This window comes from Diadema setosum, chromosome 8 (assembly GCF_964275005.1).
Source record: "Diadema setosum chromosome 8, eeDiaSeto1, whole genome shotgun sequence".
Lineage (NCBI taxonomy): Eukaryota > Metazoa > Echinodermata > Echinoidea > Diadematoida > Diadematidae > Diadema > Diadema setosum.
Window position 1 is genome coordinate 29804706 of NC_092692.1, and position 15887 is coordinate 29820592.

At 39.7% G+C, this 15887-nt stretch overlaps 1 protein-coding gene across 1 annotated transcript in view; it reads left to right on the forward strand.

Annotated features, from left to right (window-relative positions):
• The window catches only part of LOC140231960 (bifunctional heparan sulfate N-deacetylase/N-sulfotransferase 3-like), a 37041-nt gene extending 21510 nt beyond the window's left edge, over window positions 1-15531 (forward strand). The window contains exon 2 of the mRNA XM_072312110.1: window positions 13533-15531. Within this exon, the coding sequence (XP_072168211.1) occupies window positions 13603-15165 (1563 nt within the window). The 5' untranslated portion in view covers window positions 13533-13602 and the 3' untranslated portion in view covers window positions 15166-15531. The remainder of the gene's footprint in view (window positions 1-13532) is intronic.
• The last annotated feature ends 356 nt before the right edge of the window (window positions 15532-15887 follow it).

Here is a 15887-nt window from a genome sequence, read left to right on the forward strand (position 1 = left end):
CAATTAAAGAAGTTCTTGCTAAAGCCAGGACAGAAAGGAATCTTTAAAGGACAAGTCCACCTTCGTATACATGTGGATTGTGTGAATGCAACAATATTAGTAGAACAGTGAAAGTTTGAGGAAAATCGGACAATCCATTCAAAAGTTATGAATTTTTAAAGTGTCTGGGCAGTCACTGCTGGATAAGAAGACTACTACAGTGTATGATGTCATGTGCGTACAACAATATAAAGAAAATAAAAAGAGAATTTCACAAAACCTCAGTTTTTTAATAAAGTGCACATTTCTTCAACTTGTTACTGACATATGTTAAGGGTAATATTATTCCCCCTGCCTTCTGAAAGAGAGAAGTCAAGTGTTCTTTTGTTATGCGAGAAAAGTGAAAATATGTTGAATTTTCTTTATTCTTTCTTTATATCGTTGTATACATGTGACATCACAAGCTATAGTAGTCTTATCATCCAGCCTTGAGTGAGCAGAAACTTCAAAAATTCATAACTTTTGAACGGATTGTCCAATTTTCCTCAAACTTTCACTGATGTGCTCTACTAATATTGCTGCATTCACTCAACTTACATGTCTATGAAGGTGAACTTGTCCTTTAATATCAAAATAATTGGGAAGACACAATTCCTTGTCTTTACCCATTGAGGACAGACTGATTTTGCTGCAACATGCATTTCCGATAGACACTTGCCTGAGTATACTCGGGACTCGTCCTCAACGGGTTAAGGAAAATCTAATTCTGCTATTGACAGGACAAATCAAAGGAAAGAGAGAGAGAGACAGAGGCAGTCATGGGAAATCTGCAAAAAGGGGTTAACAGACAATGGACGGAGAATAGCTTGGAAAACCATGATCGCCCATGTTCTAACAAACTCATGGTGCAAATATTATATGTATGCTATTGATGTTTATCTGAAATATTGTACATAGTCATTATTCTCTCCCTCTCTCCCCTACCTCTACTCACTCTCACTCATTTTACCTCTCTTGCTTTCTCCCTATTCTATCTGTCTCTTTTTCTCTCTCCTTATGCACACTTAGCATAGAAATGTTTTATGTGACTGTCTTATACAGGGCTCAACGCTACATGTAACTTTTTTGTTTGGGCCATTTGTTTGGTAGCCCATTCTTACCACTAAAATCTTTCGGTCTAAAATTTAAGTGACCCAAAAAAGCCATGTAGTGGCCCTATAAATCAAAACAAAACTAACCATCGAGTTTGAATCTAAGTTGCCCGATCAGGCCACCAAAATATAAATTTGTTTGTCTGACACCAATTTCTAGTGGCCCTGATGTGGAGCCCTGACGTATATCGCATGAATTATTCCGTGGTTCTCCATTCCCCATGCAGGCACAAAATGTCAGCATACCCATCGAATGCAGACAAACATGGCATGGATTCTACGATACAGACAGAAGTCTGTGAATTTTTATTTCAGGCAGCCGCAAGCAACCTGCCGTTTGCGCACCTGTTTTTCTAAGTGACACTCAAGTTTGTGGCTCAGATATCGGTCTGTAACCGACATAGCATAAATTAACATTTGCTGGACACTGGTCAGCCCCGGGCAAACTGTTCGATCGATGCGAGCGCCCTACGTGGATGCAATGAAGATAATGCCATGCATGCGCGAAGAATATTACTTCATGTCGGCCATTCTTCTGGTGATGGTTATAGCGGTTATAATTTGCTCTGTTTGTGTCAGTCACTTTTACGATTGTACTGTCATGCTTTTTCTACTTTGATCCTTCAATGTGTTTGTTTAGTGTGTGCTAAAAGCTTGCAAATTTTAAACATAAAGAAAGATCCAACAAACGTGTATATCTTTGAGGGTGTAATAAACCATAGTTTTTTTTTTTTATGCAGTGATATTTGTAGAGAATGTTACTACAAAGTTGTATTCAATTAAAGGTCATACAGCCCTTTTGCAAATGTCACAAAATTTTGCATGGTTGAAGAGAATGTCAAAATGCAAAAGGGACACATGAACTTCAAGTGTTATCATAGTAAAAACAACAACAACAATAACGACAACAATTGATCCAGGTTTCCAATTTGCCGTGTGCTTGTTCAGCGTAGGTTGCAGTATTATTTCCAAGCAGCAATTCTGAGGGCTTTAAAGGATAATCACGCTGCTCATCCCAGGGTCTTGCTGATCGGCCTGCGGCTGGAAATCTTGAGGCCGAACTCCATGACTGATTTCAGACAGCAAAACAATTTGGTCTGCAATACCCATCATGAGACGGGTGTCTCATAATTTTGTTTTTAACCTTTTCTGTGCCAAGAACTTTAGAGACACTGTTTACAGTGCTACCAGGTTTTCTGTGTCAATCAACACTAAAAAAGCACACAAAGGGTTTGCCGACACCAAAAATATCTTTGTGCAGACTGAATACCACAAATTGCATGCCACACAACAGATTGTTGCAAAGATTGTAGCTTGCCAATCAAACGGGCAATTCCAATACTCATGCGTGCAAATGTACATGTATGTTTCGATATCCGACCTACACGCATATGGCTCTCTCCCTGCGTATATGCATTAGGGAGAGTGCACAAGTTGAAGGCAACATTTGGTGAATAAAGAAACAATCTAAGTTTATGCCTCAGACATGCTTCGGAGGTTAAGCTCTTCAAGTGACAACATTAAACCCCAAATTAAGCGAAACGTGATTTGAAAACACCTCCAGGGCACAAACTGCTTTAACCCTGACTTGAGAAAGTATGATTACAGGAACATGATCTCATTATCATTGAGACACACATACAAAAGAGGACTTCATTTTGAATCAAACACAGCTTGAAACATGTTTCTTAACAGAATTATAAGCAGGATCTCTCCACCATGTGAAAAGCCTGTATAAAAGCTTGAGAAACTGCCCCCCTCCCCCCAGCATCAGCACACCATGCCTACTGTGAAGTAATTTAAGAAAGGTGGCGATTTAATCGCACTGCACACCTATGTCAGATTTACTTCATTAATTATAGATGTTCCGAACTTTGCGAGTTACTCCACTGGGGAAAGTTACCCCTTTTAAGCTGCGTTTATTCCTAATATGGTAATAGAATATCAGTGATTCATCCTTTAGGAAATTAATGTAGCATTCAGGAGTGTTACTTGATGTTTCATTGTGTCTCTCTCACTTACTCAATATCTTTAATGTATAATGTATTACTCTTTATTTCATGAAAATTATACAAACTAGGTATGATTTTTTTTTTTTTACATTCCTTTATTCCCTTTTAATCCAAAGTGAATGACTTTTGTTTTAAAGTTTTTTGGTTAAAATGAGTTCATCCTTTCTTTCCTGATTTTACTGCCAAGATAACTCTTTAAAAATGTATAGAAGTGTGGTATTGCATTCAAAAATGTGTAAAACATGGGCACAGTAGAAAACAGGCAAAACGTAAGGACATTTCTAAGAGAATATTAGTGCAAGAAAGTTATCTGATGGCCATCCAATGAACTTGCTTTCTTTGATATATTTATTTCTGTCTGTGTCACCTATGTATTAACTCAACTGACTTGTACTATAAAAGTTGAAATTCATACATGATTAATTTTTCATGCTCAGCTGGGTAAAATAAATTTTTCATGTTTTTGAATTCTGCACAATCAAAGGCAGAAAACATTACAGTACACTGTATAACAAACAAAAATACTGGTGCTCTGTTATTTACTCTTTTCAGTTTCATGTTACATGGAATGCACAAAAATTTCCACACTGAAAATGTCCCTCTTATGTTTAGTCAGTTGCTGTAAGTCTGGAACTTTTTATGCGACTCTTGTATCAGAGAATCATTTGTTTACATAACTCTCATGATGTTTGACAAGCACATTCATTTTGAATATGTTTAACACAAAAGTGAGCAATGTCTTCATATACCAGTAGTCACTTTCATATTATCTTCTGGAATTATTTGTGATATGGCTGGCAAAATCAAACCTTTGTATGTACAGGTGTAATTCTACACACACAAACACATACACACAGTACAGGTAGTAGTCAGTCAGCAGATCACTATAAGCATGAAATACTCTGGTTTTGGGCACCTGGAAAGTACAAAGTTTACACAGGAACTATTCCATTTTAGCTCACACAGGATATCCTCCAAAAAAAAGAAAAAAATAGATAAAAAAAAAAATCACACACACACAAAAATCATGCCGCACTCATTCTTTTGTTATGGACTTGCGTGTCCAAATCACAAACTTGGAATGAGTTTTCGGCTTTTAGGCCAGTCAGGAATGTATTACCTGCTTATCTTGCATTATCGGCATTCCTCACATCAAAGGTGGTTGTCTCTGTGTACAGTCTGTTTCTTGGTTCTTTCGAATAGCAGGTGATATGATTTCTTCATTCAATTTGTACATTACCTCAAAGCATAATGTGTACATAGCATGCAATTGTCTGTCCACAAATTTTCCAACTCTCCAAACTTTCCCCCTTTTTTGTTGCTTCTTGGAAGCCACGAGCAAAAGTCTTTCTTTTAGATTCACGCCAAAAACTATGAATTGCATACCAATTATCATATGTCCTTGATGTTTATGTTCTTGTTCGTTGATACCTGGTAACCTTCTACAAGTGTGTTTTAACATTTGATGTAAAGACATATCAGTAGGGAACTGCTAATTTCCAAGTAGAACTCACACTTGTAAATAGGCCTCTACAGATTTGTGAGATAAAATTAAGACATTAACTTAAATTAGGTCAATGGAAACGATTTGGCTAGCATTTATACTGAAAGATGAAACTGCTACTTTAAATTTAATTGCAAGACAATTTCAAAATACTTTTTTGAAAGATTTTTTTTTTCTGTAAATGCACATGATCCCCTTGCCTATGAAAAGTCCTGAAATATAGATGAATGGTGAAAGTACTGTGTTTACAAATAAGAATAGAACTGTTTTATTTGAACTAAATTGTTTTATACCGATGTTCTTGACCACCTTTCATGAATCTTGCAAATTACTGTTGAGCTGCAAATTTAACAAGATGCGAATAGATTGCCATTCGATTAGGCATCAGTGCACTTTGATATGATTGCCTCCATGTCAGATCACGAAACGATATCTCGATCTCGCAAAAATGTCCGTTAACCCCTAATTCACAAAAGTATCGGCATGCAAAAATAAAAGCTTTTACTGTAGTTGTCATGGTTACGTTATTACCTTATAGCGCGCAAGTTGTATTGGTGGATACACATGCAGTACGAAGATCTACAGTACAGCAGTCTTGCAGCTTACCGGTACTCGATTTCCGCTTGATGGGTTACTGAATTTAGCCCAAGCTCAAATTGAGATAACATTTGTACCTCGACGTTAGCTCAGGTCAAAGCGCAGACCTGGGCCCTGTTTCTTAAAGCTTGTAATCAGTAAACAAGTTACCATACATGTACATAAATTTGTAGTTGTATAAGCTACTGAAATCTTTGCATCTGGTTGGCTGAGAGCAAATTTGTCATAGAGATGTGGCAGTTCGTAATACTGATAACAAGTTTTATGAATGGGACTCTGAACTACCTCCTGAGAGTGGGCTAACTTTAGCTCGGGCTAAATATTCTTGATCATTTACTGTAAAAGTGGATATTTTCGCTCGACTAATTTTTCGCGCTTGGCCGGGTGAGAAGAGTTTCGCGGGTTCTTAATTCCGCGGAATCAAGACATCACGCACAGGAACCTATGGCAAGCAAAAAAATTCGCTTGCTTTTATTTTCGTGCTAGTTTCTGGTTGCGCGAAATGTACGAAAATTTCAATGCCGCGAAAATTTCCACTTTTACAATATACTGAAAGTTAGCTTGCTTCAGGTCCCAAGCTTACTCCCAGTATAAATGGGGTATCTGTGTCTCTTCTGGGCGTGTCCTTGTAGAGCCATTATCTAACAGGAGGCAGTCTCTCTATGACTTCCCCTCTGACAGAGAACTGGTGACAGAAGAAAATTATCTCTGATGTTACAATTGCTATCTGCAAACCATATTGTGTATGGTGATGTCAATCACATTTTCAAGGTACGGTACTGTAGCTGGTCAGTGGAGAGTTATAGATAAGTGTAGCGTGTGTGTGATTGGGTCACCATAATAGCAACTACATTTTCCTTCTTTATTCATGTGTGATGCATTATTCATTAAACATTTATGCACGATCCACTTGTTAAAAGTGATCACTGTCAATGCAATGATTTTATATGGTTTTGCTTCAAAGAATTTACAAACAATCCACAGATCAAGTGCTATTCAAAACTAGACAGTAGTGATTTCTGCATATCAGGCCCCTCTGAAGGGGGGGGGGGGGGGAGGATGGTATCAGTTTGAAACTTTCTTAACCCATTGAGGATGGGCATGCATGCATGACATGCATTTCCCACAAACACTTGCCCAAGTATGCTCGGGACTCAGTGGGTTAACCCTGTGTGATTGGAGGTCAATGTCCTGGATCTGATACATTCATCTTTAAGTCTTATTAATTAATTAGGTCAAATAGTGAAACACACCTGTTATTAGTACAGAACTGCATACCTGTTTATCTCCGTGTGGGTAATGTCAGTTACGTGTGATTGGGTGTACCTCAGAAGCGGCTTTAGCCTTGGCATTTTAATGCTTTGTCGTGTCACGGAGAAACGGTGAAGATGGGTAGTCTTGTGTACAGGCCCTTCTTGTGGAATTAAGATGATATCTAATGTGATGTGCCATGACACTGACAGTGTTGATTGTTTGGGAACTTCTCATTCTGTTGCATTGTAGGACAGAAATCTATAAGTAATCCATTGATTGCGGTTTTAAACTGAAGATGACATGGCTTTGCATCATTGTGCATCATAATGGTGCCAAAGGAGGTATCTCTTGTTATCTGGGAAAGATGGATGGATTATTCTGTCATATCAAAAGTGGTGTCAATCATTCAGTTTTACAATGCTCTCTTTCATGTTTAGATACTGTAGTCCTGTCATCTAAGTTGTGATCAGTTGGCTACATGCATAATGCATATTGTAGTACGAGTATCCCTGACCCTTTGGCCCCTGAATCACCCTGAATATACACAGTATGCTCCTCTTGAAAATCACTTTACTGCACGCTGCTGTTTCTCTATAGTATGTGCATGAAGCTACAACATGTGAGTGTGTGTGTGTCTTTAGCCTCATTTTCCACCCAGCTGATTATGATCCCCTCTCCCCAGCTGCTCTGGCAATATCATTTATTCTCTGTTGTACAGAGATACACATTTTGACATCCTCCCGCAAAATATTGTCGTATCATCAGAAACACCAATGAGAGTCATCAGGGCACCGATATCATCACTTTCACGCCTCGTCCGTTTGCGCAGATGCCATAAATATGTTAGCCCCTTCGTATGTACTCCCACTTGTAATTTGTTTGTAAATTATTTGGATGGCTACTGTAAAAGTGGATATTTTCGTGCGACTTATTTTTCGCGCTCGGCCGGGAAGAAGAGTTTCGTGTGTCTTTAATTCTGCGGAATCAAGGTATAAACTACTGGAACATGACATGGCAAGCAAAAATATTTGTGTGCTTTTATTTTCGCGCTCATAGTTGTATGTGGTGCATGAAAAGCACGAAAATTTAAACACCCCAAAAATTTCCGCTTTTATGCTATATCCTTAAAATTTTACTGATCTATCTGAAATATTTGTAAAATGTTACCACATAGAATAGCTCCAAATGTGAGAGTATTGGATTTCTTTAACCCGTTCCATACTGAATTCTGAAATGCCCATATACGGAACAGGTTAACATCCAAATGGATAATGATGTACCTTGAATCGTGTAACCACTTGAACTAAACCTTGAGGAAATTCCACTTGAACACTCTTCTCTCAATAATAGGTATGAGTAATTGTAACTGTGGTATATTGCGATATGTATGCCAATAATTGCACCGTCAGACAGCAATTAATGATAGCCTGAACATGGAGAATGAGAAAATCAAATCGGCAAGTGAGTCTGAAGGGTGTCTAGACGAGGCAAGGCTTAAGCAGGATTACCTGACAAGGACTCGACTTTATGCGTGCATGTCAAGTACGCAGTATGGATCCCATCAATCCATGGTTGGGGGGGGGGGGGGGGAGGGGAGATCCTTAGTTAGAACACTTCCAAGGAGCCTTGGGTGAATCCTCACATCAATTTGAGGGAGGATCCCAGAAATAAAGAGAAAAATTTCTGCCCCAGTAGCAGGGCTGACGTCACGGAAGCTGTAGAATCACGACTTGACTCGAGCAAATGAATTGATGGCACTAGACAGGTGCTGTCTCTTCCTTCTGAGGTCTGGGTCTCCTTGCTGGGGTGGGGTGGGGGGGGGGGGGGGATGGGAGGCTAGAGCCAGGTGATAGAAGAAGCTTAGCAGCAGTATGTCTTACATCTTGTCTGGCACATCACCCTTCATAAAGGGTGAACTCTCTGGCAGAAAATCTGCCATGGCAGGAAAAAGAAGAAGAAGGGGAAGCTTTGATAGATAGGGGATATAATAACAACAACAAAAATGTTTTATTCTCTGCCACTCATGTGTGAATCAATGAGAAGGGTACAAGAGGTAATAAAGCAACAGTTGCTTTGTTACCTCATGTATACTCGTCTCATTAATTTTGGACCACAAATAATGATGATAATCATAATCATAATCATAATCATAATCACAATCATAATCATAATCATAATCATAATCATAATCATCATCATCATCATCATCATCATCATCATCATCATCATCACCATCATCATCATAGTAATTAACAATAAGGGGAGGGGGAGGAAGTGGGAAGAAGGGTGAGGAAAAATATCAAATTTGATATGCCAGTTGGAAACAATGTAGATTGCACTCCTAGATGATGTATTTTGTATTTCTCATGTAGATCTCTTTGCTAGAGCATCTGATTAAAGAGATCAGCAGTGTCTGAAAGTGCAACAGACTTATGATAGTAAGGTGCTGTAGAATTCTTTGATAACAAAAATAGAGTTCGACTATAGAAGTCCATCTTTAACAAAATATCAGAGACGTTGGTAGCTTTGAGACATTGGTAGCTTTTACAACCAAGTAGTTCAGGTTAAGAAGAAACCAACAGACAATACAAACTGAAAACATTGTTAAAAAATATTATTTTTTAGCGATTTCTTGTAATTTAACAGTGTCACAGAATCATAACATGCAGGGATGTAAAATTATGCCAGTGGGGGCAAGATTGGAAGATGTGCCCTTTTGATTGGCAGTTTAAGTCAGTATACTCTTTAGGACTAAAGATAGCCACCAGTGGACTCATCTCTGCATTACGTGCGTGGCACCCACTGATCCTGTGGTTGCATCCCCAACGATTTATTTTTAAGACAGGGATTCAGCTGCTTGGCATGCCTTCAAAACCACACCTGTTACACAAGGCTCCTGTCCACAATCTACTGTACTTGACACTCTGTTCAAGTGCAATGTGCCTCTAATGTTTGAGATAACAATGACCTTGTTTTTTAATTTTTTTCCAACACTGGACGAGAAGACTACTATTAAAAGTCCTTGATGTCACTGCAGAGAAACGATATGAAGAAAATGTAACTGAAATTCAAAAAAAATATAATTTTGATGAAAAGTATGCATATTGTTATGACTAGTTACTGACATAATGCTAAGGGTGATGTAATTTCCCCTGCATTCTGAAAGAAGTACACCCATTGCTCTTTTCATTATGCTAAAAAAATGACATGTTTTGGAATTCTATTCATATATTCTTTATATTGTTGTTCAGCTGTGACATTACAGACTGTTGTAGTCTTCTCATCCAGCATTAGTGATACCAAAACCATAAAAAATTGTAACTTTTCAACAGATTGTCCAATTTTCCTCAAACTTTCTCTGATGTGTTCTACTAATATTGCTGCATCCACTCAAACCACATGTATATTTTGGGGAAACTTCCCCTATAATAATGAGGTCATCTTGTGTCTCTGTGGATAGGATAGGCCTAATGGATTGTCAATCTGAAGACCCTGGTTCAAGTCCCCAGGCAGTGGAAGGTGTCCACACTATTCCTAGTCCTTCAGAAGGGACTGAAAACCATAAGTTCTGTGGTTGCTTCCTTAACCCCTTGAGGACGAACCCCTTGTACATTGTATACTCGGGCAGGTGTCTATGGGAAATGCGTGCTGTAGCAAAATCAGTCCATCCTCACCGCGTTGAAAGCATTCATTGCAGCCATATCAAATCAATCATCGTTCAATACAAAATGCTTGTGATCATCCCAACCCCTGTATATAAATGTGAAACTAAAATACAATCACTTTGCCCACATCTGTCCATAAATAGGTGCATTTACATTTGAAGTACTTTTGTTGGTGCCGTTATATTTGGCAAAATGCAGTCAAACCTGTCAATAGTGACCACCCAATTCAAGGGAGACAAAAAGAGTGGTCATTGTGAACAGGTGGCCGCAAAGACCAGTTCTCAAACATTTGATCTGTATCACATACATGTGCACGTATTGTTGCATAGATTAGTACTCACATGTACATGTCTGGTACATCTTGTACACTTTTACTTTTACAAACTTTCACTGTCCTGATCTTACAGTTTGTTTGTTTGTTTGTTTTTTTATGCTTTTATTCACACCAACTAATTTTCAGAGGGGATTTCCCTTTTCAGTTTCCATGCATTAGTTGTGGCTGCATCATGTGATCCGATCCTCAGACCAGCTTCCTGGTTGTCAGGACTAACCATTGTGATTGTGTTGAAGGGACTGAATAATCCCTTTGGAAATATATATGTGTATAATATACTATATATTTCTTGAGAGAAGCACATTGCCAATCAGTTGGCAGAATAATCCCTTGGGAAATATATGTGTATGATATATTATATATTTCTTGAGAGAAGCACATTGCCAATCAATTATTGCAACAACAGCTCCATTAGTGGTTTATCTAGTCATTATCTGGAACCACAGCAGTTGGATGAGAAACAATCGTCATTGCTTTGAACCAATGTCACATGAGGCAAAATATTTACAAGTCATCAGTTTTGTGGATATGATATCAGTCTACCTACAAAATCCACAGAAATACATGGCATATAATGGTATTCTCAAATATTTGAATAACATTTCGAATTGAAGGTTGGAATTTGAATGTATGTGAAAAGCAGTCTTTCATGTGTGGCCTGAGTGGTTATGTACAAATTGAAAAGGAAGAGGACTCAGTGGTGATAGGAATGCCGAAGCATCAGATTGTGACTATTCAACATCACTGCCAACTCCTTAATGACATCCTGAACAGCAAGAGGGGGTAGTAAACTGTGCTCTTTTGTCATAAATGTCAAAAGTTTGAAGGGAAATTCCACATTGAACACAGATTGAGGTACATATTGTGCAGTATATCGTGTAGATACATCTTCAAAGGTGTGTGATTCAGCAGGTTTTTAAGTGCAAAGATGCAGGGCCGTTTTAAATTGTAATATTTCATTTCTTCATGTAGCCCGTGAGCATCTTGTTTCGTTGAACTTCACGAAGAGCCGACAGAGATATCTTTATACTTTGACAAATATTCTCACTAATGCTGCTGGTCGATATTGTAGATTTCACAGCCAATGACATGTCCCATTCCATCTAATGATTGCAATTTTGTAAGCACAAGAGGTCATATTTCCAATGTTGAAGACAACAATTGCCAAGGGGACAGGAAACACACAGGGAACTAGCAAAAATTACTTTTCCGTACAAAAGTAGTTTGGCAGCTGCGAGACATTTATGTCGGGCTTCGATTTTTTAGAGCACGAACGCCTGCAATCATAGCTAAATGTCAATATATGTACATGAGGGCCACGTCGGTACAACTGTATGCCTGCTGCTCGACATATATAGCTTGCCTCCTCTTTGTGCGCTGGCTTGTTGTCTCCCAGACGAGTGCTGGAAAGAGAGATAGTGTGTCTGAATTTCGAAGATGGAATCAAGGAGGGGAAGGAGAAGGAATAGGAGGAGAGAGAGGAGAGGAGAGATTGAAGGACTGGGCCAAGAAAACAGACAGGAAAAGGGAAGTATGACAGAGCAGAGAGCTCAGTGCCTTGGCGCTCCGAGGGCAAGGTTAACGTCCACATCAATAAGCGTTTAATCAAACCCTGCCCCGGACTGCTCCTCCTTGTTGACCTGATTCAGTCCCTTCAGTGACCTCTCTCTTCTCTAGTGACTGCTGACCAGTGTTCTCAGAATATATATGCTGGTCAGACTCTCTTCTTCAAGTAAAAACGGGTGAGGAGAACAACTGTGAGATTCATATATTGCAGAAAGCACTTCCAGTCACGGTATGAAAAGTCAAGCACCCGTGAAACATCATACAGACGTCTTTGAGCGCGTGTAAAGTTTTGTGTTCTCCAAATGATATTTTGTGATGGAGTGTTGGCCATGCAAATCACTGACATGCCTGTAGGAAATGGTATTTTTCCGATATTGTATCAACCAGTGATGCCCTGTTTAATTCATGGTTCAACAGGAGGAAATTAAGTTTTCTCTAGGCGATTTCAATTGGAAGACTCTTTCAACAACTGCAAGATTTCCCGGAGGTTGAGAAAGCTTTTGCAAATGTCAGCAATTTTTATGTCTGTAGTCTTCTGAATGTAGATAACATTCAAAAACCTCCTTGTGTTCCCCAATTGTCAAGGACAGATATGCATTGATGATGGTTTGGCCTCAAGGCATGGTAGTGCATACTCAAACAAAGCCTGATTCCAGTCTGCAGAAAGGAGGTCAATGTTGACTTTTCTCCGGAATTAGAAGTGCGCAGAGTAGCTGCGAAAAATATGATGTGATGACCTGTTTACAGATTGTATCAGCGCATGTCAAATTGAAGTGACAAAAGATTTATCCTGTTGTGTCTGTGTAGGTGGATGCCATTTCTGCCAAGTGCTGCTTTATACTTCATGTGTGCAGTTCATTACAACTTTGTGCAACATGATGTTGGACTTGCTTGACTGTTGTGTGTATCAAAGCAATTTCAACTCTTTGCCAGTGCAGCCAGTCCATACATCTACAGGGACTTGAAACCCATTCTTTGAATATTCATACTGACTGAATACTGTATACGCCATATACTTCGCTAGTCTGGATTTTCACGAATCAAGACTTCCCGACGATTTTGCGAGTGGTTAAATTCGCGATCGTGGAGTCCTGTGTGGAGTGTGGAGTGTAGGAGATCAATTCTTATTATGAAGTATGATTAAAATTTATTCAGTATAATTTACCAGTTGTATGTTTCTCACTGTAGTGCCATCACTACATTTTACACCTTCTGTGTGATATGTATGCATGTTTGGTTGGATATCACACTTGTGCTATGAAGAGTGTGATGTACATTTTAAAGTGAACGGCCATTACTTTTGAGGTGCAACTTCAGCATACTACATTTCATATGTGCTTTTTATCTGTTGAAGTAGAGCTAATGCTAAATACCAGAAATATGTTTGTGTGGAATAACTGTGATACATGTAAGAGGATGTGACTTACAATTTTGTGTTTCCTTTTTATCCCATTTGTTTCTCTTTCCTAGATGGTCTACTTGAAGTGATGTCTACCAGTTCCTAGTCTTGTGTGATGTAAAGAGCAAGGTCTGCAGCAAAATGATGCTCTGTGGGATGTCGAAGAAGACCCTAGCGGTTGTCCTCTGCATATCGTCCATCAGTGTCATGCTGATTCTGAACTCCCAGCTCAAGTCCACCCCCCGCAGCACTCGCTACGATTCCCGCCACGCCCTGAGTGTGCCCTTGACCATCGACCTCTCCAAGAACGTCACATACCTCCGGCTCCCCGACGCCAACAACGAGATCCACCGATACAAGCTTGAACGCATAGATGACAACTTGGATGAAACAGAGGAGGGTGGATGGAGGCAGAGACAGCTGTGGCGGGACCAGCATCGGCAGGAGCAAAAATCCAGAGACAGAACTGTCACAGATGATGCAGAGGAGGACGAGTTTGGAGACCGCATCGATGGGCCAGTGTTGTCCGATGGCAAGGTATTCTGGCCTCCTCCAGAGAACGTGACTGCTAAAGCAGCATTGATTGGTCAGCCCAGTCTAACATACAGGCATGATATTCAGCCGCCGTCACCAAACATTACCAAAAATGTTGAAACGGTCAAGGAGGAAATAAGCTACCTCTTACGTGTTTCCGATCCCAGGTATCCAAGGATGATTGGCAAGGTGCTCTCCAGACTCCCAAAGGATGTTGAGCGGGACATGCAAATGGCCATAAGGACTGTAGAATCACATACCAGCACCAGCTTTCAGCAGTTGCCAACAGCTAAACAGTGGCAAGTCATCCTGAAAGTGTTCAAAAAGAAGGGTTACACCCAGCGATACCCCGATGTAATCAACATTGGGGTGAAGAAAAGCGGGACCAACGCTCTGGGGTTCTTCCTTCCAGAACATCCCCAGATTGTTCACTCCATTGGAAATGAGGTCCACTTCTTTGATTGGATGTACAGTAAGGGTGTGGATTACTACCTGTCCAGAATGGGCTTTGCCAAGGCCAACCAGCTGATCTTTGAAAAAACGCCGCGTTACTTTGTCACTGCAGAAGTCCCCAGTCGCATCAAACAGGATTTGCCGACAAACCCCAAGTTCATCCTGATTGTCAGAGACCCAATATCACGGCTCATTTCAGATTTCAGGCATGAGTCTGAGCTGAAATTGAGAAAGGAATTCAAGAAAGATCGCTTAAAGTACTCGCTGAGGACAGGCTTGTTTGAGGGACAGCGCCTCAAGAAGGAGATCCTGGACAGCCAGGGGCAAGTTAACGCATCCAACGAGCTGGTGGACACCAGTGTCTACGTCAAACACTACATGAATTGGCTTGCAGTCTATCCTCCAGAGCAGATCCTGATCATTGATCAGGACAAGATGGAGAAGGACGTCTACACAGAGATGAAGCGGATGGAGAAGTTCCTGGGCCTGCAGCCGTACTTCAGACCCACCATGTTTTACAATGACGACAGGGTTCATGGCATCTGCCTGCGTCAAGCTCGGCACTCGCCACGGAACTGTCCAGCCAAGAGCACACCAAGCGTCTTGCCGAAAGCTGAGCTCGATTCCGAGACATTGGAAAAGCTGCATAATTTCTACCGGCCTCTAAACAGAGAATTTGCCAGATTGACAGGCATGGACTTCTCCTGGGTGGATTAGCTTTTACACTTTGTTTATTTTGCTAAATTAATTTATATCAAAAAACTAGAATTGTCTTGTAACATCACCATCAACTTTTATGGTTGTACTTATCAAAGATGTGTGAAGGCAAGAGAAAAAAAAAATTTGATGTGTGCTCGTATTGCAGATTCCCTTTGAAAGAGAGTCATTCTTCTGAATTTTGTTTGAATTGTCATGAGGGTTCAGTGGGTTTCAGTTTAAGAGTTCTTTGTGTGCTGAAGTACCACCTATTCCATCCATTTAATGGAGTACATACAATTGAAGGGACAGTTGTTGACATTATGCAAGTACCAATTTGAGGCAGTGTTGTTGAGTCCACCTGTGCAATACATCTTGTCATTTATATACCAAAATTCTACATTGTCCACTTTAGAGATGTAGAGAAAATTCTTAGCATTGCTGAATGCATATCCTTTTCTGAATACATATCAATTTCCAGGAAATCAAAACAGAGTATTATATGTCAAAGTAGTTTAAAGCTACTGTAAGTAGTGAGATTTATTCATAGGATATATCTATTTTCATGTCATCAAAGAGATGACATGAAGTAGTCAGTAAAGATTGTCATTCTTCATGATATTTCACTAGCAGTGCATCTTGCTGTACAGAACTTGAGATTTAATACCGACTGTCATGCATGTGGGTGATGAATGCAGTGGCATAGGTAGTTTAGATGTGTACCTTGATGTCTTTTTTGCTGG